The 26,631-nt window shown below is 39.8% G+C and overlaps 1 protein-coding gene across 1 annotated transcript in view; it reads left to right on the top strand.

The window, feature by feature from the left end:
• LOC136422210 (uncharacterized) overlaps positions 1–26,631 on the top strand; it is a 112,424-nt gene that overhangs the window by 7,482 nt on the left and 78,311 nt on the right. The window contains exons 7-37 of the mRNA XM_066409855.1: positions 133–248; positions 598–742; positions 1,670–1,785; positions 2,700–2,802; positions 3,327–3,444; positions 5,632–5,800; positions 6,191–6,242; positions 6,667–6,804; positions 7,720–7,931; positions 8,311–8,441; positions 8,696–8,874; positions 9,350–9,495; positions 10,075–10,251; positions 10,745–10,903; positions 11,539–11,681; positions 12,340–12,407; positions 13,074–13,225; positions 13,543–13,709; positions 14,012–14,192; positions 14,920–15,075; positions 15,574–15,756; positions 16,495–16,657; positions 16,888–17,054; positions 17,513–17,654; positions 18,664–18,755; positions 20,361–20,493; positions 20,709–20,781; positions 21,457–21,697; positions 22,431–22,572; positions 23,137–23,220; positions 23,872–24,021. Of these exons, the coding sequence (XP_066265952.1) occupies positions 133–248; positions 598–742; positions 1,670–1,785; positions 2,700–2,802; positions 3,327–3,444; positions 5,632–5,800; positions 6,191–6,242; positions 6,667–6,804; positions 7,720–7,931; positions 8,311–8,441; positions 8,696–8,874; positions 9,350–9,495; positions 10,075–10,251; positions 10,745–10,903; positions 11,539–11,681; positions 12,340–12,407; positions 13,074–13,225; positions 13,543–13,709; positions 14,012–14,192; positions 14,920–15,075; positions 15,574–15,756; positions 16,495–16,657; positions 16,888–17,054; positions 17,513–17,654; positions 18,664–18,755; positions 20,361–20,493; positions 20,709–20,781; positions 21,457–21,697; positions 22,431–22,572; positions 23,137–23,220; positions 23,872–24,021 (4,398 nt within the window). The remainder of the gene's footprint in view (positions 1–132; positions 249–597; positions 743–1,669; positions 1,786–2,699; positions 2,803–3,326; positions 3,445–5,631; positions 5,801–6,190; positions 6,243–6,666; positions 6,805–7,719; positions 7,932–8,310; positions 8,442–8,695; positions 8,875–9,349; positions 9,496–10,074; positions 10,252–10,744; positions 10,904–11,538; positions 11,682–12,339; positions 12,408–13,073; positions 13,226–13,542; positions 13,710–14,011; positions 14,193–14,919; positions 15,076–15,573; positions 15,757–16,494; positions 16,658–16,887; positions 17,055–17,512; positions 17,655–18,663; positions 18,756–20,360; positions 20,494–20,708; positions 20,782–21,456; positions 21,698–22,430; positions 22,573–23,136; positions 23,221–23,871; positions 24,022–26,631) is intronic.

Consider the following 26,631-nt stretch of genomic DNA (forward strand, 5'->3'; position numbering starts at 1 on the left):
TTGAAGTCTTTGGTATGACCCGCCCGGGGATCGAACTCACAACCTACCGTATGCAAGGCGAACACTCTACCCACCATACCATTGCACCGGTGCATCACTGAATGTTTTGACAATTTTTATTTTGTACTCTAGGTGAGCATGAAGCGGTGTATAGTGCAGAGCCGCACGAGGGCGGACTTAAGTTCACGAAGATCCGAGAGGGACACCCTATCATGGGACTTGATTCGGATGACTCGAGAATGCACAAGGTAGGCCACTTCGCTATATCGAGATGTCTGGTATAATAAATATATTATGACTTTTCATTGCTTCATGTATGTTTTACTAGATATATAGATGTTCACTCCAGCTGTAAGGTAACCAGTCATACTCAACCAAGGAGTCAGTAGCCGTGCGATTCGGCTTCGCTATAGTCTATGAATAGTTTTCAGTCAAGCTCACACGTAAACTTCTCGATAAGTGTGTTGGGTTCTTTTATCCAGAAATGCAACACATTTCAAGGTTTCAAACTTGTTAAGACTCTGCATTGAATGTCATATCTAAAACCAAGACTACCTTTCCCTGAATAATTACAATCCTAATTCAATTATCTCTCAGGAAATCTACATCAAGCATGGTGGAGACGTACCTCATCGCGTGCTGATCAAGGAGAAGGTGACGTCACCGCGGAAGACCAAGCCGGGGTTCGACATACATGAGGGCACCAGGGGGTCACAGTTCGTCAACGAGCCGGAGAAAATCGGTACGTATGTTTGATTGCTTGTTTGTTTATTCATATGCACAATAAACAACATAACATGATAACACAAGGATAATAAAACATTTGCATGAGGAGGGAAAACATGTGGCGTATTCTATGCCCTCCTCCTTCAAACTGGTTTGGCATTTGACATAACAATAAAGAAGAAATTCGTTAAGTAATACATACAGTACGATTGATATGAGCTATGCTCAATGATAATGATAATGAGGGCAATTACAGGGGTTTCGTATGCTCTGAAAGACATATTGATGACATCATCACAAAGTTCATCAGATTCTGTGCTTTTCCAGCGCAAAGAATTGAAATTACGACACGACACTAGTGTTCGTCAAGGAATGAATCCACCTCTTCTGATATGAGGACAGTTTATGCAAATTGCGAACACGTGATTCAGTGGAGTCGATCAAAGGTTGCATACAGTTTGTGGCGTCCTCCGTCTCTAGCCAGGGGTAAAGACATCGGTATTGTTGCTGACGAAATTTGCAAATACGACAATCTTCGTAAAACAAATTATAAAGTCAAGCCATTCTCACACCCTATAGTGTATAGGGAGGCACCCATCTCCCATTGGGCCATATATGAGTTGTACACGCAAGGGGAGCTAGTCCAGTAGTGGTAGTAGTGTGTGTTCAAAGTCCATGCTCTTTCTTACAAGTGCTGAATGTTAAGCAGAGAAAGCAGAAATGTGGAGTGTGTATGTGCGTGCGCGCATGTACGTGTGTGTACGTGTGTGTGCGTGTGTATATGTGTGCTTGTGTATGTGTGTAAAGGGAAAGTATGTGTGTACATATATTATTGTATGTATGTATGTGTGTGTGTGTGTGTGTGTGTGTGTGTGCGCGCTATATGATTTCAAAGGATCACGAAGCACTATTTTCAAGCTTGTGTACTATCATACACTTCCAGACCTCCCAGAGATGTCTACTGACGCTGAGTCGGAGTTCACCCTGATCGGCCTGAGACACACCAAGCCGGTCACACCTCCACGTAAACTGTTGGAAGACACGATGCACGTCGCACAGGTAAGGGTGAAGGAATTACAAAGGAACTCTTAAGCACATTAATGCGAAAGAAAATGAAAGTGATCTCGATCCAGTTTAGCTCACTGGTCATGACAGAGAAGACAGACGCTATGTACAGTATGTACTATGTTCATTGTACAGGGTAAATTCCCCTGAATCTTTTCGACAAGCACAATGAACAGGGGACCACGACTTTAAATCCCTGCCCGTCATAAGGACTGCGACCCTTTTCGGTAGCGTGCATGTCGGGTGACCGACACAGCCGGAATCGAACTACTCACGGCTTCTAATTTCAGAGGCAAGACCGCTAACCACTGGACTACGCACGCTACGAAAGACTCTCTTAAAGTAGTTCGATAAGAAAACATTCTTAAGTACATCCATAAGAAAGAAACTCTTTAGTAAATCAATGAAAAATAAAATCTTAAGTACATAATGATCAATAAGAAAGCAAATCTTGGATACATCCATAAGAAAGAAACGTACATGTAAGTGCATCGATAAGAAAACCAATAAGAAATAGACCTTTGATTCATTCAATGATATGAAGAAATAGACTCTGAAGGCTATCAATAAGAAGCTCTTAAGTCCATCAAAGAAAAACAAAGTCTTCACTTCTGATAAGATGTTTTGAAGCTGTGCATATCGCTGTTCAATACTTGACATTATACGTCATTTCAGCAGGGGTCGTGTGGCGTAACGGCAGGGTTTTCGGGCGGGTCTGAATGCCCTGACGCCACCGATCTTGTGCCCTTGGGAAAAAGGCACTCTACACAACTTTCCTCACTCCACCCAAGTGTAAAAACGGGTATATCATGTGTGTGGGTGACGACACCAGCAATAGCTGCCTGTGTCCTACGTGTATTGCACTGTTGCAATTCTTCTAATAAATACCAAAATCAAATCAATTTCAGCATCGTTCACTTCATCGACAACGACCGCTGTTGAACTTGACGTACGCAGAAGATCTTATCAGTAAAGACCTGGTGTGTCTGAGGAAACTTGTCGTCAAGAGAGGTGAGAATATGCAATAAAGTCACTGTCCTTGTCTATAGAAAGTATTTCATTGATTTAGATACATCATCGAAAGTCAGGTTATTATCTTTGTGAAACTGTAATTCGCATACTTCAATATCGTTCGAGAATTTAAACTTTTCTGAGCATATTCTATGCCAATAAGATACAGCACAACCATATGAGTGAAGCAACTTTTTCTGAGTATTTGCTTTGTTTGAATCTCAACATAGCTCATCTCACGAAAAATACTGCAAGAATATTTCTAGATTGCAACAAATAATCATATTAATCTTTTGGAGACTGTACCTTTGCTGTGTATATGAGTTTTCTTGACGTCTGAGATACAAAACTGTACAAAATGTTGCTAAATATGTATTTATGTATTTGTGAAACTGTAATTCTCATACCACAATACCGTTTAAAAAATTGACTTTTCTGAACACATTCTTTGTCGATAAATACCTGTAAAACGATGTTAGATAAGCAGCTGATTTGTTTATTGGTTTCTTTGAATTTTCACATAGCTCATCCCAGGAAGGACGTCCTTCCTTGCTACACAAATCTGAAGGATACTCTCAGCAAACTCAGCAACGAAGACCTACTCACTGTCGTGGACACTCACTTCAACCAGCCCAACTTAGCGTAAGTAGTACATTTATCAATTGAAACATTGTTTGCAATGATAATCACATATCAGTTGGTAGCTAGATGAGATCTACAAAATACAGAATAGGAGAAAAGCTATTCAATGCAAAATATAGACAATGTTTGTAAGAAGTTTCTGGTAGTTTCTTTGCATTTTTAGCTGAATAAACCCTATGACATTGCGCAACGGTATTCATGAAGTCATCTTCCAACCTGTGGTACGGTTGTCTGTCGTGTTCTTGTTTACACCGTTTCTTTACACCCGGTATTTATTGGCACCTCCAAAAAATAAAGGGACCTATGCTATTATGATTTGAAAATGAAAAGAAATGTTAAAAAATACTTTAACAACAGGGAGATTTTTGTATCAAGCATATTTGAGAATTTTTGAGTTTTTCTCTAAAATATACTAAACTGGGTACCTTTACGTTTTTCGTGAAAAATATTTTTGTCTCAACCCTACTACCCGTTAGTGATATCCTCATCCTTAACTTCTTTTGTCCCTTCGCAAAAAAGCCCATCCATTTTTAGAAAAACACAAAGAACACCTCTGCAACATATCTACCCCGCTCAAAATGACATAAAAATGTCCACACAAAAGAGTTTACTACGACAGCAAAGCTAATGCTGTGTACACACCATGCATCTGTCTTGTTTCTTTAGCACGCTCTTAAGCAGAACGGATTAGGTTTGCTTATTTTCTATGTCACCTTTGTCTATGGCGGCGGTGCTAGCAAGACGACCCCCTTACCAAGGGGCTATGCAAACAGTGTAATTATACCAGCGAGGACAATAGTGTATTCATAACCTGACAACCCTATGACATAACCCCTCGCTTGCAAAGAAAACTTGATATATAATATGCTTTTGGCTGAAAGGTCTTGAGGGATATGGTATTTCTCTCAACACATTCATTACAACCTATAGTGTTCTATTTGACATGTTAGGTTCAGTGGAAGTTCAGGGCCGGTAGCTGGTACGGACTGGTAGTGTAACGGAGATGCAGTAGTGCGTGTGCATGTAGGACATAGGTCAACTACTCAACTTGGCATAATATATCAACGTTAACAACAACAATAGAAGCGATAAAACGCTGACAATGAAAATCGACCTGCAGGCCGATTTTAACTTCTAATGAACGAATAAGAACTAACTAACATGCAAAAGACCCACGGAAACTACTTTTTTTTTTCTAATTAATTCATCAGAGCCTGATGTTGCCATCGATTTACGAAGAAAGGCGGCCCAATTGTTACTGTAGCAGCATCTCTTCACCCTAGGCCAGAAACATCAATGCTCAAGACAAGCATGACTTCACTGACCCATTAGGAGAAGCAGGGGTTACGAAGGCTGCTCGGGAAATTCCCTACCCCATTTAGACCGGAACGTTTTGAGCCACTCACACCGGGGCATGCCCCTACTCTTTTTCGAAAGATGCGGTGGGTTCTTCTACGTGCTCAAGGTATGGCTCTCCTCAAACACGGGACCTCCATTTAACGTCCTATCCGAGGGACGTCCCTAGACAAAGCTAGGTACTCATTTACACCTGAGTGAAGTGAGGGATTTTGTGTTAAGTGTCTTTCCCAAGGGCACAACGCCGGGTGCATGTCCAGACATGTCTGGGGGAGAGCCGGAATCGAACTCGGGCCACGCTGTTTGGCAGCCCTATGTTCTCACCATTACGCCTCACCGACGCCACGGGCACTTCCGGGATATGCCAGAATTGCAACAAATTGTGATATTTTAGAGACTGTGCTTTCACGTGCACTGAGTAGAGGTTTGACGCGTGGGACACTAAATTGTACGATTTTGTTCAATGGTTTGAATATGTGGCCCCCTGTCTTGTCCCGTTGACGACGTGCCCTTGGCACTTTACACAAGTTTTCTCTTTTCAGTCATGTTTCTTTTCAAGCTTCTGTTAGGGACGTCCCTAGGATAGGACGTTATATGGAGGTCCCGTGTTTTAGGAGAGCCACCCCAAGAGCACGTAAAAGAGCCCATCACACTTATTGAAAAGCGAAGGGGTCCTTTCCCGTGTGATTGGATCAAATAAATGCAGCTTGCACTCTTCAATACAAACCCTGTGTCTTGTGCCATGATGCGGTGTGTTGGCTATACAGTACATACAGACAAACAAACAAACAAACAAACAAATGTTATATGTTATATTTTCGTTATTTTCAGAACGAAGCGCGTAGACAGGTCCCATTTGATGGACGCAGTGTCTGATCTTCACACGGACTTCACAGACGACTTGGTCATGGACTATGTCTTCCTGTCGGACAACCCTGACATGATCATCATAGAGCGCATCTTGGTCCACTATGTCGGCATAGACCACCTGCCACCTAAGGTGAACATGCTTTCTTTAAGAGCAACTTTGACTCTTGAAAACGTTTATTCTAAAACACGTTGCTGCCCTTCAAGGAAGCTTTGAACCTTTGTTTATTCATGATAAGCTCAAATCGGCAGGCAGGCCGCTTTTCATTGAGGTCATGAGGGAAGAGGTAAGGGTCAGATACAAGATAGCAGAGATACACAGTCATTTGAGTCCTATTAACTCTATCAACATATAGCTGAACGTATCACTGCGACTACAAAAGCAACGTTTATCTATCTGTAAAAGCAACGTTTTTCATTGCAATTTCTGTTATTGTTTTTTCATTGATATAGACATTTGTTTGTATTGAGCAGGTAAAGTCATTAAGAAAACTAACGTCAAACTTAAAACTCATGTTTTCAGAGGCTTGTGGACTTCTTGGAGAGCGTGTCCTTCTATCCAGAGCTCCATGACGGTGTGTATCATTTATTGTCCATGTAAAATCAATTGTTTCCAAATGTTTATTTACCTTCGCTCGATCGTTTATAACACTTAGCACTAATAATTTGGAATGTTTTACTTTATGATCAGGTTTTTCCATGGCTATAAATTGCGTTTTGAGTACATTTATATACTTTGTAGTTTTAGCTATTGTAGCTCAATGATTCAGCCGTCAACTCCATGTCTGTTAGCTTGATTGAAATGATGTAAAATGAGCGTGAATCTGCAAAATAGGTTTAATAAACAATTAATTCAATCATTTACCAAACAAGATATTGTTTAGTGACAAGTAATGGTTAGTACAGAATCCATTCACATTTGAATCAGCATTTTATCGTTCTAAACAAGTGAATCATGTCACGAAAATAAAGCTATTTGTGTTTCCCACTCCTCTGTAGAGGTGTACTCGATCAGGACTGTAAGACAGCGATGTCTGCTAGTCCTGGGGGCTCTTGCGGAGAATCTAGCCAAACACGGCCACAAGGAGGCCGCCAGCAGAATTGTGGCACGTCTAGAGGACAACCTTGGACTTCACGGTTAGTGATACATATACATGTGTACATGATTGATCAACATATACAACAACAATCTTTATCAACGCAACAAAAGTACAGCAACGTTCGTAAGGTCTTCTGCAACTATTCGATATGTTGGTGAAAGGTTAGACATCCAGGTAATAAGATACGCCAAAAACAGTTACTCAAGCAACTGGATATAATTTTGAAACAGTCAGACGTTTCAGACACCATCCTCTGAATAGATATGATGATGAAGAAGAAACGTCACTCGAAACGTCTATTTCAAAATGTTATCCAGTTGCTTGAGTAACTATTTTGGGCCTTAACAATTGGATAATTCAATGTTTCGATATACATAAGGCTTCATTTACTCACCCTTTCCTCAACCGGTTTTGCATATTTTAACGTTAAAAGTCACAGTAGACCGACCATCATATTAACCCTGTGGTATGGGGATACCCGTCTTTCAAACATCTCAAGAAAAATATAGCAAGCCAAACAATTCCTCCAAGATTGACCACAGCATTCTAACATACATTGCATTGATTTTTGCTTGGCTTCGAAAAACAAAAGAAGATATTTCGTTTCCCTTCAAGTGTCTTGTGTATATTTGAAGTGTAGCGGCCATTATTTGTTTGATACAGTTTTTGTGTATATTTGTAGTGTATGGCACTAGTGTTTGATACAATTCTTGCTATAACGTTTCTGGTCTCATTGGAAAATCTATGCATCTTTTTTTCTGCACATATTATTTCATTATCGCGCTCTTGCATTAAATCTGGAGTCGGCAAAGAATGTCTTCCATAAAATTTACTTACTTGCTGTGCACATGGCTTTAGCTCCAAAATGATCGCTACAAGTACGAATATCCAAACTTTGTGTCGGAATTTTGATACTTACTCATGCATTTCAAACGTATGTCTACATCAACAGACCCTTGGAAGGAGAGACAGAAGCGGGAAACCCTGGAACCACTGGAGCTGGAGGAGTTAGACCACGACCGGGTGACCCTGATCGAGTCGCTCGGTAACGCCGCCCAGCAGAGTTCGTATGAACACCTTCTGTCGTATGTCAACCAGTCCTCAGCACCCACGATACTCAGGCGGGCGGGACTTCATGCCCTCAGGCACTACCACCATAAAGAGGTCAGTGTAACGTTAGCTTCAGCAATCGTTCAAAGAAAATAAGACTAAAACATATCCTTGCACTAATCTACCTCTTATAAGCATATACTTGTCATACGACATGCAATGATAGAAGGGGATTATTGTAATACGCAGATTTGAAATCTTTTTTATGGTAAGTGACTGTGAATTTGCCGTATACCTACAAAAACTAATCGACTCTCATAAAATGCACCAGGTACTCTAAGACCTCCAAATAGATCACAAACAGTGAATTTAAAGACATCTGATAATACAAGATCTTTAAAGATGCAAGTAATGTGTTGAATTTGTTAGTTTTGAATACGGATAATAGCCACGTTTCTAATACCAAATGAGGGACACAATCTTTGGTATTTAGGCAGCGGACCGGCTGCTACTGTCAGCCCTGACAGACGAGGCTGAGTATGTCCGGTACGAGGCCAACCTGTACTACCAGGCACATCCGCACGGGCAGCGCATCCAGCACTGGGCAGGACCCATTGGACCTGGGTAATTTATGCTTCAATATACCTTTACTCCGCCTGATTTACACACTATTATACCCCTTTCCACTGGTTAAAGACCGTTCATAAACCAAGTTTTGATCTAGTTCCAAGTACGTGGTTTGGCTCTGGTCCAATGTTCTAGACGGGTAGGATGACTCATGACTACACTCACACATGCTGTTAGGGTTATCCATTGAGAGCTTGTATTTGATGCTGTTATTTTTTTGCGTATTTTTGAAATTGATTTATTTCCCCCAGGGTCAAGAACGTGACAAGACCGGGCACTTCTCGGACCAAGAGAGGCCTCGCTGACCTCTTTGACCCCATCATATTCAACCTCCAGGCGCCTTCCATCGACTGGAAGAAAGTCCTCGGGTCGGAAGCAATCGGGGCGCAATTTGGTCTCATCGTGAAGAATGGACTGGACCTAAATATCGGTAAATATCATCAGAGTAAATTTTGACAGTTACAACGTAACTACGTACTGTGTATTACTAGGAAAACTTCAAGCTATTTTCCAACTCAAGGATCGTACCACCGAATTTTTCTATCAGTTCTCTGGTCTTCTTTGGGATTCTTAATTGGGTACCCGATTGCTCAGAGCTTTCCGAAAGTGTGACGTGAGCAACGGCTAGAAGGTGATTGGTACTGGTAGTCTGTAATGGCCCCCGTCCGGGATACTATGACAGAAAGAAGATAGATGGAATTGGAACCATGAGCTTGTGTGAATATGAAACGACAGAAATTTAAGCGACCACCTTGAAAAAACTTAATATAAATCCCCATATAGCTAATGAGGCCGAAAACTGAGTTCTGCTACCATAATTTTCAGGTATTCAGGGTTAACCAAGAGGTGTACAAATCATACATGCCGTTGACTTGGTATTTTGTTCTCAATGCCTTCTACTACAGCCCCTCTGAGTGGTCACATAAATCTGGAGGTGCACGACGAGGTATACGCACGTGTGCATCTGGGCATCTTGAACATCAACCTCGACATTGTCGTTGTTCGGATGTGTTTCAAGGGCCACACTGAATACAGCTTCAACCTACTACAGGTTAGACTTCATGTTGTGTTTTTATAGTTCCACTGCCAACATACTACATTAGTAAAAAGACGCAACGTTAAGATATGGTTTGGTAAGATTTATACATCATGCGATCTATTTGAAAATGTATAAAGAAAAGGAATAAGAATGGAAATTATGGAAAAAAACATCAAATTTTCTCCAGCATAAAAATTGAAAGTCCTCTGGTGTACTTCAGTATAACTGAGAACACAATTGCCCAGTACACGTCATTTTGGTGAGAGAGAGAGAGAGAGAGAGAGAGAGAGAGAGAGAGAGAGAGAGAGAGAGAGAGAGAGAGAGAGAGAGAGAGAGAGAGAGAGAGAGAGAGAAGAGAGAGAGAGAGAGAGAGAGAGAGAGAGAGAGGGGGGGGATAAAAGCGAGATTCTGCATTTTCATATGTATGTCCATAAATCTTTAGGGGTGGCTGCAGCTTAGTAATGAATTTTCAAGGCTCTTTATATTCGAAGTGACCTTGGGTACCACAAATTCTTGGCAGTATTATTGCCCTGGCTGTAAGAGTAACTATCTTTTACTCACCGCGTATCGGTTCTTATTCATTCTTTACAGGAATTCGACATTGACAGTATCACAGATCTCGCCACGAAGTTCGACAGTATCATCACCAAAATCTTCGACAACATCAACCGTGGTGTGTCCACCTTACAAGGGATTATTACGGGTGACATTGACTTCATACAGATATTTCAGGACATAAGAGACGCCGTCGAAGATCTCCCAAACAAGGTACTAAAACATTTTAATAGCTGAGAAATTCAATCAGTGGTGAATCGATGGTAAGCACGTACAAATGGACTTTCATTCAGGTATACTTATTCATTTCAAAGTGTATTTCATTCCAAAAGGGCTGGCAGAAGTACATGTTGATTTACAATTTGTAAGTTTTTGTCTTAAACCTAGCAAACACATTGTTTTGAGTCTTATGCATAGCACACTTATCATTGTATCATGAGTATATATTGATATTGCATGATAAGTCTGAAACATAGCAAACGTGTCATTATGAGTATCAAACCTAGTACACATTTAGGGTGTTTTAATACTAGGAAACAGATTATCATGAGTCTTAACTTAAAGCTATCAAATACAAAATTGCCATCAAAGCTACTATGACAGTTATGCGTCGATATTTAAAAATGTCGGCATCATTCGCAGGTGTTGCTTTACCAGGAGTAGGAAAAATATTAAAAGGTAACTATACGCATTGCTTCATTTCCAGGTTTGGGCAATTGGCGAGGCTGTCAAGTATGGCATGGGAGTCATTGGAAAATACGCAGTCGAGGAGTGGCCAGTACATCTCCAGCCGTTGGTTCGCGCATGCCACAATGTTATGAACAACATCAACAAAATCAGGAATGACGTCTTAACATTCTATGACGTAAGCAAATGTCTTTTACTCGGCAGATACTATGTCTTGACTGTGCAACAACAATTACTATCATTTGAATACAATTTCAGCATAATGTGTCTTTAAATCTGTAACGTTTTGAAATTAGGTCATATTCAACACTATCAAACCGTTTTCTGGTCTGTCATACCAGGGCTAATGAGTGTATTAATTATAACGCATCACCATATGATACATAGAAAAGAAGCAACAGAGGAAGCAACATCAACGTAATGATATTCTTTAACATTTTTTGATAATAACAATCTTTATTGCATGTTCATTCCCCAGGGGGATAAATACACAGGATGCCATACATGGGGCAATTGAGCCAATAAAACAATAACAACTGAATAACGTCAAATACAATACCACAGACTATACAAATGTTCTACCGTAAATCTAAGTTCTAGTGACTTCTTCTCTCTTTTTAAAACACATGGCGGCATAGTTACATATTTCGTCCATATTATAAACATTTGTTCATGACATCAAGTATTTAAAAGTATCCTGCTTTGATAGTGTCTTACATCTCTTGTCAAGCTGAATAATGCAGTAAGAAATACATTTCATCTTCAATACGTGAGTTATCGCAAAATTTACATAATCTATGATGTGGTTTGCAGCTCCTGACGCAAACAGTGACTGTTGATCTGCCCTGGGCCGCCGACCAGATCTGGGACTCCATCGTAGCGATGGTTGACTCCATTGACGACGTCTTCAGCAACCCCAAAGGCGCATTGGCAGACATCTTCAAAGCTGTCTTCAGGTAACCATAGTCAGTTTTTCTTAATTTGATTAATCCTGACCAATGGCGTGGTCACATTCGTCGCCGTACGATTTTGATGTCGTAGGATTTTCGCAGAAAAAGTACAAACAAGGAACTTATTAGCCTCTTGTATTTAACAAGAATTATTGGAAAGATTATCTGAATCCGGAAAAAATTATTTTGTTTTGTGAAGACCAAAAAAATTATCTGATACTGATGATTTTACATCATGATGCTGAATATCAATAACCAAAGGTAAACATATCTTATTCTAATGTGATATACAGTTTGAACAAATTCTGTCTGACGTTTCCAGAATTCTGGCTGATCTTCCCAGCATTCTGGAAAAGTCAATCAGAATTCTGCAGAACTGGCCATGTGCCTGGAGACATCTAATCGTTACATGGATATTGATAACCTTTTGTTACATCATACATGTAGACATTAATTCGTTTTGTCAATCTACTTAGACGAAATTCAAGTTTTCCGGATTAAGAGTGCCTTTATTAATTTATATTGTCGCCTGTTGTTATTAATCTATTACACATAACAAACCATCACATGCAGAGGGAGAAAAATATGGTATCAAAGATGACGAAGTCTTGACAGTTGGTGTAAATGATTTTTGAGTTCTTTTATTTGATATTTCCTCCACCAGGTTGTCGCAGGCTGTTTTCAAGTTATTGGAAAACAAAGCGAAGATGGAAAACATTGTTTACCCAAATAGTGAGTATTGTTGACTTTCTTTGATGTAACTTTAGAATGCTCTTGTTGTGAAGGTAACGATATGCTGAGAGAACAAGTAACCATGTCGCTCTGCGTCTTTTGGAAGGTAACTTAAGATCTAAACTTATTCAGAAAGGAATTAATCAAGAAACAAAAGAAGCAATGTAGTAACTTGTAGTGAAAGCTCATTAGTGTTGGTATGATATTGATTTTTTCCCAGTCATCCAATACAAGCCAAATTTTAGACGTGGGACGTAAGGAATAGGTCACAGGTGGCAAGAAGTCGGTACCTGCTGCCGTCCCGGTCGAGCGTGATGCTCTCTTTTTAATGTGGCATCGTGTGGCGCAATCGGTAGGGTGATTCGCCCAGAACCGAGAGGTACCGGCTTCAAAACCACTGCTATGCCCCGATGTTGTGCCCTTGGGAAATGCACGGCTTTCCTCACTCCACCCAGGTGTGAATGGGTACCTTAGGTCGCATTGATTGAGGTCACCTGCTGACGCCGAATGGCAGCCTCCCAGACCCTTGCGACGGTTCCACAAAGTGCAAGTGTGGAGCAAATATGTATCTGTTGCCTATGTGCATTCTGGATTGTAAACACTGCAGCAATTCAGCACTGGCTGCCATTGCACGGGTAATTTCTGACCAATAAACCATTATTACAGAACAATGGCCCAAGTGGTTTTATCTGCGGGACTTTGTGAACCAGGCACGGACCAACCTGACGGACGGAATGGCGAGAGTCAAGGCTTATCAAGCCACATGGACAGCGCAATCCAAGAAAGACCCCCTCAAGGCGGCCACTGGCGTCAAAGAAGTAAATTCTTTCCTTTATTGTTTAAAGATATGGTTTGTAAATTTATTGACCCCTCATTATTGAGGTTTCATTTTCGAAATTCTCATTGTATTTTCGTGGATATGATAACAATACAATGAGAAAACAAAATAACATACCAAAACAAAGCAAAAACAAATACAATAGATGCGCATGGTGAATTATCTAACACAGGAGGAAAGAAAGGTGAAAAATAGAAGGGTGAAATGATTTTTCAATGATGCATTTTTTCATGCATAAAAGCACAGCCAAGTCATTAACGAGGCAAAACATCCTTTCCACTTCTGTCATAACTCCAGGCGAGATTGAAGTATTTTATGCAGTCTGACCTGGAGAGTGTTGTCAACAAGCTGCAAGAGCCACTGGAACCACTGATAGCCCTCACAAGCCGGTTCCAAAGCGTCTTCAACCCCGGCATGAACCTGGCTAATGCTATCAAGACAGGGTACACTCTGCTGAATGATGAGTAAGTTCTGTTTTGAATTTTTTTTTGGTATGCTACTACCTACTGGGGTGTCCCTGTGGTGTAGTGGTCTTCGCTTCTAATACTAGCAACATCTAGTTCCAATTACTTGGACCAGAAGGACCGGGGTTCAAGTCCCGGGTAGGACACCTCTGGACAAGAGATTCTCTAAGATATTCAATTGAGGAGTTCGTTCATCTACAAATTACACATTAATGCTCTACTATTTTCAGTACAATTTCCCTTTTGCATTATCTAGCAGAATTATTTATCTATAAATAGAAACGTTTTTTGTCCTTCAACAGAATCGTGAAGGTCATGGCCATGTACCAGAGTCTGTTTGGTGCAAGGGCCAACGTGAAGTTCAAGAGGAAGATGAACTTAGAGAGGGGTGCTGGGTGTCCAGCAGGATTCTTCCCGACCACCCATAACGGGAAGTACGGTGACCGGACGGGCGTTGACCTCCAAGCTGACGAGGGCGATACGGTAACATACACTTGAGCTGTCTTATGATTTTGATACATGGATATCAGAAGTTATGTCTTTTGATTGATGCATTGCATGGATATCAAAAGTTTTGTCATTTGATTTTGATGCATTGCATGGATATTTAAAGTTTTGATTGATGCATTGCATGTCATTTCTCTCCCTTCTGCCAAATCTGGTAACAAATACGAATTTAGTGTCAAACAGCTACCTTTGATAACAACAGGCCGAACGAAAATATTACTCCTTGTTAAAGTTATTTCTTTCCAGCTATTGTTATTGATTTTAAATTATTGACCAGCGTAACCTGTTAATTGTATTTTCATTAATAAGCATTATATTCTACTTAGGAAATTAAAACATATTGATACTAATCAACAAAATGGACAATTATCAATCAACAAGTTTACCAGTCTCCCAATTTTCCAAGCAACATATCATACCAACATATATTACCAAATCGTACAATATATCAACCCCCACAAACTACTCAGTAACAGCCTGATGAAACAAACCTCCAGTCTTCAGCTGATTCTCAAAGTTTATCAAATTACAAACTTGCATGGTCATGGCATCAATGCCGTGATATTTGTGACGCAATGCTTTTTCTCCTTTCTTTAGGCTTCCATGTTCCAGTCCCCATTCAATGGAACATCAAATTGATAATAAACCACATGTCGCTATTGTGTTTTTTTAACACCACTCTTGTTTTTTGTCTTTTTTCTAGATCTATTCCCCATTTACAGGAACGCTGGGAAGGATAAGCGGTACAGCGGTGGAGATTAACTGCACAGGAGCTTCTGTGAATGGGCTGAGGGCGTATGTGGAGAACATTAACCTTAAGTCCACTGTATTCGCAGACCCCGAGGCCAAAACTGCTGAGGTAGAGAAAGATTTTATGCTACAATTCATAATGCTTATCCTTTATAGTCTAAGAATTGCCATTGACTAATTGTTACCTCTGTATACGGATGTTTGGTTCCCGGTGTATCTGTTTGTGGGTTTGCTTGTGTGTCCGGACGTCCGCAGTCATTTGAATACCGTAGAGTGACAGGAAAATGGTGTCACCGTAGACTGACAGGAAGAGGAGGTCGAATCAGAGGTCAAATTGCCCCCCCCCCCCCATATTTGTTTAGTCAACGGATGAATGCATTCTTTCCTATTCTGTATCAAACAATACGAAATCTATCTTACCGGCAGTGATATACTACATTACCAGTTTCTTGCCGTCTGTAGTGATTGCATATTAAGTGTGTGACCCAAGGGCTATAGAAGTGGACATGGGCAAGATAAGTTCGTGCACATAATTGTCATTTGCATTCAAAACATATTTGTAACGTTATACAGTATCTCACGTGTAATTGGATTTTAACCGTTTTAGGTGACTGCAGGACAAGACATAGGAACAGCGGCGTCATCAGGGTTTAACATGTGTAACAACCACATCCACTTTGCCATCAAGAAAGGCACAGGCTGGCTCGACCCTACCAAGTTCCTGGAACCGAGGGGGATCCAGCTCCCAGTCTGGGTACAGGACTGTGATGACTACAAGCTGGTCTGGAAGGTGGACAGAAATATTAATTTAATTTAATTTAATTTAATTTAATTTAATTTAATTTAATTTAATTTAATTTAATTTAATTTAATTTAATTTAATTTAATTTAATTTAATTTAATTTAATTTAATTTAATCTAATCTAATCTAATTTAATTATTCTATCATTAATCTTATTATTTTATCAATCTTATTATTTTATTTATTTTATCATTATCAATTTTATTATTAATATAAAACATATTATGTCCTATGTCAGTCAATATCGACCATGATGATAAAATCCTGATTTAATTATTCTATCATTAATCTTATTATTTTATTAATCTTATTATTTTATTTATTTTATCATTATCAATTTTATTATTAATATAAAACATATTATGGCCTATGTCAGTCAATATCGACCATCAGATGATAAAATCCTGATTCAAATCAGCCCTTCAGCATCGGCTATGGCTATGTAGTAATCTCCAAGCAGATCTAAAGGTTGTAAAGACTGGCAACTGGCAAAAGGAGTTTTTTTATTGCAACCCGTGTTGCCAGTTGGATACGGTCTTTGCAACCGTTAGATCTGCTTGGAGATTAGCTAAACAGTCCTATTCGATCATGACAATCTCTGCCACATAGGGCAGTTATGTAAGCTGAGTCAGTTCTGTTGCAAAGAATCAGATCCATTGTTCTCTACACCCTACCAATAGAGTAGAGTTTCTGGAATTCAAGTGTATTCATTGGTTGTTCTTCCAGCTCAAGACCATTGCATCAGGGGCAGTGGTGGGGCTGGGAGGACAACAACAGGAGGACACTACTCCGGCTAGAACCGCAACCAAACCAGACACCTCCAACCTGAAGGGCAAAATGTCCGCAAGGTCGGGCAGGAGGAAGCGCTCTGCCATCAACACCAACGCAGGTTCGTACCGTCAACCCTCCACACTATATTCAGGAAGGCAGCTGCTACGCAAAACGCTTAATTTGAGCAGGCTGGCTTCGCTTTTATGTAGTAAATTATAATTAGGATTATCAGCACAAGTTATCAGACTGAGGTGATGAGTTTTCAGTAGAGAAGTGACTGCAAAAACTGTAAACTTAGAAATACCACAAATATTTCAGTACTTACAGTGTTTGATTTGGTCTTCACAGCAACAGCCCACAAGTTCGGTTTCCCACCAGTCAATGCTTCAGGTCCCCCGAGCTCCAGCGCCTTCAGTCTCAACAAACTGAAGGTCGGACAGATCATAGACTTCCTGGGTGAAATTGGTTTGACAGAGAGCCAAGCTAATATGCAGCAAGTGGCTGATGACCTTAAGGTAAGGACACATCTTAAAGTATTTCCTTATCTTAGATTATCATTCCAAGATGCTGATGAAGAATATTTATTTTCAATAAAGCTTGAAACAATTACTGTGTCTTTGTATCATGTTAGAGATGGCGGATGAGAGAGTAGTAAACTACCAAGTGTTCTAGGGCCCATCATTTTTTTGGTATAATTATCCAGTAAACTTCTTCAAAGTGTACCACACTTAGTTTTGTGCAGTACAGACACCGTGGATAACAACCGATTGCCCCAATGGCCTCAAAAGGGCCATGGACCACGTTCCACCGATTTGGTACAGATTTGAAAATTGATAGATAACTGGATATAGGAGGTTCTTTGTACACAACCAGGTATTCTTCTCACCTGCTAACGTTTCGATGTCTATCAGACACCTTCTTCAGAGCTTCTGACTGGAGTACTGATAGATAACTGTTCCCTACTGACCTCTAGGCACTTCTGGATTCGAAACCGTGCGAGCGCCCAGAGTCTATGACCGAGGCAAAGATGAGGATGGAGTTGCAGCTGCGAGGACAGAACAGCTCGGGCAGCCGGCCGCAACTCGTCGAGAAGATGAGGGCGTCTGATGCTGCCAGTAAGTCTTACAATACATGAACTTTGTAATCAGGTTCAGACGGGTAGGGTGTGAGCGGGGTGGGTGGCTTAAGGCCCGCGCAAAGTTTCATGTCGCACAACGGTTTTTGCTAGAGCTGCCAAACTTGGTGACGTTTCCTAAAATCTATTTGGCAACAATGTCATAATATCTATGTAAGTTCATGATTTTTCGTGTTGCCATGACAACGGGTTTCTGACCGGCATATTTTACAAAAGTTCGGTTTTAGCAGTGTAGTTTTCAGGTTTTCTTGAAAACAATTTTCACACCAATTTTTGTACATTAACTACATCTTATGTAATTTGAGGTACATTTTGTAACTTATATGATTTGATACTAATTAATTAATTGTTCTAATTTGATGACATCATAGGTCAAAATCCAAGATGGCGTACCATATCATTAGCTTTTAGGTATAAATAGTCAATTTTCCCTTTAAAATCGTCACTACCTGGTATTTTGCATAGTTATTACAACAAATATTAAAATAAGCGTTTTTGGTTTATTTACATTGTGTTTTTGGGATTATATGCTACAGAAAATTGTATTTTTGAAAATTTAAGATTTCGTATTCAAGATGGCGGATAGCTTGAAAATATATGAAGTCATTTTATGACCTCATTTTGACGTCGTTGCTGTTGCTAATGACAACAGAATTCTAAGCAGACATTAATATTTTGTAAGTCACCGTTTTAGTTGAAATTATGTTGCATACCTTTGACTTCTATGGGAACACCCTATTCATACATTTCCAGACAATAACATCACTTAAATGACGTCATTATTGCGTCATATTACGGCATTATGCCACCAAACAATTTTTCTTCTGCAATTACAAAGTTCATCTGTGTAACTGACATTGAGCACAGCTTTTCTTCTGCAATTTCAAATAATAGTAGTTTGTGACATAAATGCATGGAAATGCTACAAAGCTCAGGTCAGACTCTATTATTCACAATGCTGATAATCATTGTGAATGTGTATCTTACAGTGTGTCCGTTCTTGAGGCTGGCAACGCCCGACAATGTCTACTGCGAGTTCTCGGATTTGTGTCTGGGGCTGACATGCTGCGTGGACATCAAGGTGCGTTGAAATTCAGTACATTAATCTCTCTCTCTCTCTCTATCCAATTTAACGTCTTTTGTTCCCCATCATCTGAGGGTTAGACGTGCCTGCACATGGATGGGGAAGCCCCAGAACTCCTCATCAAGTGCAAGTCCTTTTTTGTAGCAAGAGTTTTTACGGCTGGATGCCCTTCCTAACGCCAACCCAAACCCTACTGCTGGGCTTAGGACAGGGGAAATGTGTGTTAAGTGCCTTTCCCAAGGGCACAACGTCTGGGTGCATGTCCGGAAATGTCTGGATACTCCACTGGGGATTGAACCTGGGTCTTATTGGTTCATAGCCGGATGCTCTGCCACTGTGCTACACAGACGCCATTAAGTAGATCTTAAATCCTCCAGCAGCGCAAACAGCAACGTCGACCAATCACAACACTCAAGCAACTCATAGAAACTGAAACTAATTAGGAAGGACAGGAACTCCTTTCTGCAAATGAAGGACAAGAAGTTCTGGAGAACAAACTTCCCTTCCTGCACCTCGTAAGAGGAGGACCGATGATGATGATGAAGTAGATAATTTCTGACTGAAAGTTGAAATGCAATTGCCAACACAAAAATTGGACTTTCGGCTGATCAGCTTCAGTCTTTGTCAAGGAATGAGCAATGCACAGCTCCTGTGACGTCACGTTATGCAGATAGAACACGTGATTCGGTGAGCAGTGGGTCATATGTTGCAGAAAGTCAATGGCACCCCCGTCTCTGTTGAGGATTGTTCATTCCTTGACAAAGACTGGGAGCTGATCAGTCAAAAATTAGGGTAGGTCCAATTTTTGTGTTGGCTACTGCAATTCAGCTTTCAGTCAAAATGATTTCTACCAACATAGATCAACTTTCAAGTGAATCAAATACTTTTATGACGGGTAGTTTAACACTTTAAGATACAATATCATTATAATTCTTTGGAAATGATACACAATCAAAGATTTTACTCACCATCCATTAAACAGTATAGAAGGGCTGATTCTTTCAGTATCAATCCTTCATTTCATGTGTAAAACAAAATGATGGAATTTTTTCTGCAGAACAAAAGTGATGGCTTAAAAATCAAAGCATTTCTTTGATAGGTAAAGACCAAACCATTTACCGAATTTCATTACAATCCATCCACAGCTTTTAGATTTACACAATATATACACTGGTAGTGGTCTGCGCTTCTGTTACTAGCCACATCTGGTTCAAAGTACTTGGACCAGAAGGCCCGGGTTCAAGCCCCGGGTAGGACACCTCCGGACAAGAGGCGCATTGAGTCATATCAAATACTTTATACAAATGGTACATACTTCTGAAACAGTATGGAAGTTAAACACATGCCACTGCCAGTGGACTAGCCTCCTGCTGCAGTGATTGCACCACAGTGTGGCCCAGGGCTATGAAACGGAGATGGGCACCACCCTATACACCTTATGGTGTGGGAGGATTTTAACTAAGCCACAAACAAAACAACACCCCCCCCAAAAAAAATACTAGTACTACCTTATTTGCAAAGATTACAAAAATTGATGTTTAACTTTGTACTGATGATACATCAAGAGTATGTCCCTAAGACATTCTTTTTTGCCTTCTTTAGATGTGGAAGTTCCGTAAGTCCATCAAAGCCTACGCGGTCTTCAACATCACTGACTTCACCTTCTACATGGGGATAGAAACAGCAGGGGTGACACCCTTCAGATACAGCTACAAAGTGGCGGATGCATTTTGGGGTAAGACTACTGTGACTCCTGAAATTTTCGCTGTGCACAAACAAATAAGTAAACATACAAATAGTCCTACATTCTATACATTTGCTATTTACAAAGTTATAACAAATGATACATATAGACATGTTTCAGGTAATAAACAGGTCTATAACATTTACATATTGTATGTATGATATTGTATAGTCTAAAGTGTTAACTTTCTGTTTTATGATATTTAGGCGAAGAAAAAACGATGGACACAGGAATAGAGTTTGATTTTACGGGTGACGCTCCAATGGCACTGAAAATGAGGTAAGCTTTCTTCATATTAGTCCATTTCACAAATTAAGAGTTAAAGGAGAAGGATGTAAATTCTAAGGACACTGTTTCATCAGGGATAAATTACTTCTCTAAAAACATTCTTTTACAATCCAAATCTATCTTGATATGAAATATTATAGTATGCTTAATGAATAAAAGAACATTGATGTGTACCATCCATGAATCGTTTCATCAGGTTGGTAAGTCACTGAATAAAAAGAGATTTATTCCACCGATGTTTCGGTGACCATCTGTCACCCTCTTCAAGACAATTCTGACTGGTTCACATAGTAATGCAGCACAGGTGTTACTATGTGAACCAGTCAGAATTGCCTTGAAGAAGGTGACAGATGGTCACCGAAACGTAGGTGGCATAAATCTCTCGGTTGTGTAAAAAAGTATTTTTATTCAGTGACTTACCAACCTGATGAAACTATTCACGGATGGTGCCCATCAATGTTCTTTTATTTATTAAGCATACTATAACATTTCATATCAAGATAGATTTGAATAATGCACTTCTGCATATCTAAACTGTGCATACCTGGGGGTGCTGCACTAGAGATCTCTTAAACACAAGATAGGGATTTATGTAGCCGGCGGACTAACGTTAATGGAGTTTACATGCAACACCAACTGAACATCTACCTCTCTTCCAATGCCCAGTTTTATGCTGAAATACAAAGAACCTGCGCGCTTCTACCTGAGCTTTGGTTTCAAACTGTGTGGTGATGAGTGCCTACCTACTATCCACCTACTAAAGGACGCGCTCATTCCCAAACCGACAAAGGGACCGGACGGCAAGTATACGATTACTGTCAACACGACGGCGCTAGCTCAGACCGTGGCCAAGACTGTGATTGGCGATGTCACGTCTTTGGCTCTAATTGCCCTTGGGCTACCACCGGTAAGAATTTTTTATCACTTTAACCAAGCACACATTCTGTTCTAACTTCAATCTGTATGGAAGTGAGTGCAAATGTTCTGAGGACTGCGGTAGTATCTAAGAACAATACATGCTTCAAAAAGCTCTTCTCCCATTTCTACGGACTCAAACACTTGTAACTTTTTTTACAACTTTTAACTTGAAACAGCTCTAAATACTCATACTGAATGACAGTGTATAATATAACATAAAATAACTTTATTGCACAACAATTGTACAAGGTAAAAAGTATGGCATCCACAGATACATTATAAGATAACTTTCTATTAGGCTAATGAATCTATCTTATACAATATGGTGAAGTAGTATGGGATGACAATGATATTTTACAATCATTAGAGGAGTTTCTAACGTCTAATACATTCTTTGATATATTTTCCAAAGTATACCATGCAGGGGTTGTCACGAAGTGTGTAATGATAAAATAAAAAATGATAATAGAACCTAATGAGGAGCATAGTAGCAGATGGAATTGAAATAAATGGCCACATTTCTTTTCTGGAATAAAACCTGGTTCTCCAGTTCCTCCTTTAGGAAAGACAGCGGATGCTGCTTGAAATGTCTGGCCGATTCAAAATCATATCCAGTTGCTCGATTTTTTTTGGCGTAACCTACTACCTCGGTGTCAAAACTTCATCAACGTAACATGACTACATCTTTAAAAGCAATTTACAAGTTTTGTTTCCTGATTTAGGACCTTTTGGACGGATCCAAGGCCTGTGTATTTCCCCACCGGCTAACTGTAGGCCAGCTGACCGCCGAACTGAAGAACAGATCACTAGCTACAACTGGGAACCAGAGCGAACTTGTACAAAGATTGAAGGATGCAGACGCAAGTAAGAATTCAAACTAAAATAAACTTGAGACTGTCATTTGCAATACACTTCTTGTGCAATCTATCGTATAACAATACATTCAAAATCTTTGATTATATCTAATAGTTCGTATGGTTTTTATCAAGGGTCTTTGAAAACACAGGTCACATTTTAGTTGCTGTATTTGCTGGCGAAGCACTTCATGGCATAACACGCCTGGTCTTTACCGAAGAGTACTAGCTGCACATTTGGGGCAGATTATTTGATCCACTTACACTGGAATGGACCCGTAGTATTTATGAAGACTGGTGGGCTCTTTTTTACGTATTTGAGGTAGGAAATATATATTAAGTGCCTTTCCCAAGGTCACAACATCGTGATTATCTTCGCCGAGAAGATTATGTTTTCGGTTACACCAGCTATAGGGTGAGTCTGTATGTATGTCAAGAGCATAACTCGAGAGATCTTTGATGAATCTTCATGATTTTTTGTCATGGATTCGAACTAAGTACGTCCATTCTATTTTCCAACAACTCTAACCACAACGCCATGTTTGCTTGATTCCACTTGTGTAATTTTATCCAGCCTGCCAATATGGCGCCCACCTCCCGAACATATCAGCGCCTCTGAACAACAGTGTGTACTGCAAACTGGACCGCACATGCCTCGGTAGGTAACTCTACTTGTAATCAAGCAAATTACATAGGATATCGGAGTTTGATTTTTACACAATCTCTGACCTACATCTACATCTACATAGGTGTTGTCCCCAAATAACCCCTTCAGGGGCATAGTAGGGGGGGGGGGGAGTTGAGGTCCCGGGCTAAGACCTGTTTGCGTTTCGATGTCTATGAGACACCTTCCTCAGATGCTTCTCGTCTGTTTTAGAAGGGAACTACAATATTCTATGTTATACAAACCTAATGAAATTATTTTCAGAAGCAAATAAAGTGTTTGAAAGACAAAATAAATCATAGAACATCACTTACAGAAAACGTGATTGCTGAATTATTGTGTCAAGATAAAAAGTATGACAACTTAACGATGTTAAAAAATTCTGAAAAGTAATATAAAGTGTATTACTGTATATTTGAGATGATTTATATTACAGTAAGGAGAACACTATTGTCACATACTGTACTACTACAAAAAATTCATTGTGGTTTAAAGTTCGTGATGACCATGAATATAAAACCACTCCAAAATTTTAAAGAATTACTGTAATATAACCCATTGAAGACTGTTGTACATAATCAAATCATACATTTGTATAGAACATGTATTTGGTGGAGTTTCTAATACAATGACTTTATTCTATAGGCGTCAGTTGTTGCATGGAACTCAAAATCCATGCCCTGAACTTCACCAGATACTTCAACGCATATGCACGGATTGATGTCTGCAACTTTCAGATCCTCATAGGGTTCGAAACACTGGTGCACAAGTATCTACTCTTCACTTACCCATGGGGTAGGTTCTTGATGTTTCACAAACTCTGTTGCTAACGAAATGAATGAATGAACTTTATTGCTTGACAATTGTACATGGCACAATGTATGATAACAATTACAAGGCAATCAATACAATGAATACGAAACTAGTCTAATCTATTCTGAAAAGCATAACAACAAGAAACACCAGTCAGTTTACATCGGGGAATACAGTAGCTATTTGGAATCTCCAGAAAAATTGATGTTCTACCATTAAGTTTCATATCAGTGTGTAGCTCTTGGTGTAACAAGTACAGTGATGTAAAAATTATTATTCTGAAATGTTCATAACTGTAGATATCATTAATAAAAAATGTCAGCAGACTGCAGGCTATTTGGTTAGCCCGCTGAAATGAAAAGCTAGCCCGGAGATGTGAAATCACAGAACTCGGGTCTAAAATTGTTAGACCGCGGCTCTAAATTTCTAGACCGCGGGGCAGAACTGTCCAAAAGCAGGTAGACCGCGGGGAAAACTTCAGACTGCGGGGATAACTTGAATGAAAAGCTGTGTCAGAAAGGTGTGAGAGGCGGGGCAGAGAGGTGGGAAAGAGGCATGAATTGACAGTCTACAGGAAGCACTCCCAACTTCAGTCTGCAGGGCTTCGAAATTAGACCGCGGTCCTGCATCTCACACTTGAGGTCCAAATCAGTTGATGTGAAAAATGCTCATTAAAGTTCATATGATAACAGTTACAACTTACATGTACATTTTCGAAAGAGCAACAGATGCTAATAACCCTGACCAATTCATCTGCTTGGAGATCAATGCGGGGACCTGAGATTGTTTCCCTGCTATATACTAGAGATCAACTGGGATTTAAAATTTGATAACTCAAAATGTGCAAAGAGACAAATTACAGCTGTGTTGTGTGTTGGTCAGACAGTATATTGACCATACAATTGTCCTAGGTAGGTGTTGCACCTACCAGCAGCCTGTTTTCACACATTGGTGGTGTATTTTACATTTATTCATTTACAATTGGCCTTTTGTGTGCAACTCATATTTCCAAAACCTCTGGCTCCCTGTTGGTAATAGGTGAGGGCAAGTACAAGATAAGTTCATCCAGTATAAAGGCATATGGTTGCCATTTGACTGCAGTAGATTCATACATTATGAGTTGAAATGTGATTGAATGCCACAAGTTTTTTGGTTACAGTGCATATCTAAGTTTTGCCTCAAATCCCTTTCATATTGGGACTGGCAATGAGATGTATTTTGGATCTTCTTGCTTTCATACCGATCAAATCATGTCCTTTATAGCCCAAATCACTCAAAACAACTGAATAAATTTTAAAATCATCAGACGTTTGAAACTTTCAGACCTTATCCAAGGTCCTTTGTCCTTTAAACCTAATCATTTTATGCTTTTCTTATGCAGGTTCAAACCTCATGTTTCGAGCCATGTTGGTGACATACTTATCATTTTTGGTTTACATTCTACTTCAATGTGTTACCAAGGATGGTGTTACATAGCTGAGGAGAGATGCCTTTAGGTCACTTTTGTAGTGCAGGAACTGGAAATACTAGTACATGTATAGGCTTAGCACATCTAATTCTATAGATTATTCCATTTGACATATGAAGTTAAATCTCATAATTTTATCCAGAGTTTGAATTGTCTTTACCTGAATCAAGGATGTCTAACCTTCATAAACGACATATGAAGTTGTTACAAGCATATGAATCAAAACATCAGGCTAGCTAGATCTAGAGTTTGTTCTAGCCTCGTTGGTTCTAGGTAATATTTTGGTTCCAAATCCTACAAATTACAATATGGACCTTAGGCAGTTAGGGGGAGAGCTCATATATCCTCGTTCAGGAAATTCAAGTAATTATTCGCTTCTTTGTTATGCGGCTTCAAACTAGCTCAAACTAGTTAGGGGGAGAGCTCATATATCCTCGTTCAGGAAATTCAAGTAATTATTCGCTTCTTTGTTATGCGGCTTCAAACTAGCTCAGCTATTGTCCTGGACAAGCAGTGATGCTGTCAAATTATCAAGTTGATTCAGAAGTAATTATCACACGGGGAGTATACTGTGTGTGTCAAAGGGGCCTTCTTACCAAGAGATCTTGAGCTAAATGTTGGCCTTGCCTTGGGTCATGGGATGGGAGCCTGGAAATCCTGGCTGATCAGAATACAGAAATAACAATCTTCTACCCCACAACTGCTTGATTGAAGATCATGATAGCCTTGGCCCTCAGGTCTTGGTATTACCAAGGATAAGTATAAGTCAGTGTCTAAACCTCCTTGGTATAAGCAAGGACATTATATATTGTCCTTGGTGTAAGCTGAGGTATGATATTAAAGTACAGAAACCTGAAAATTCACTTCTGGCAAGTTCTGGGATAGATAATGTATTCAAATGGGTAAACCAGATGTTGGGTAAACCTAGTAGGTTGTATCCAACTTCAGATGAATCCAGGCAACATTTCTCTGTGAACTAAAAAGATTCTTTGAAAACAATGTAAGACAAATTTAAAGATTGATTTGTCTGCCCTACCCCCAACCAAATTAGTTCAAGTGCATCCCATTTCATCCCTACAGCTCACTAGTGTCTGAACAAGATGATTTTAAACCTCCTTGGTCTG

This window comes from Branchiostoma lanceolatum, chromosome 16, assembly GCF_035083965.1.
Source record: "Branchiostoma lanceolatum isolate klBraLanc5 chromosome 16, klBraLanc5.hap2, whole genome shotgun sequence".
NCBI lineage: Eukaryota > Metazoa > Chordata > Leptocardii > Amphioxiformes > Branchiostomatidae > Branchiostoma > Branchiostoma lanceolatum.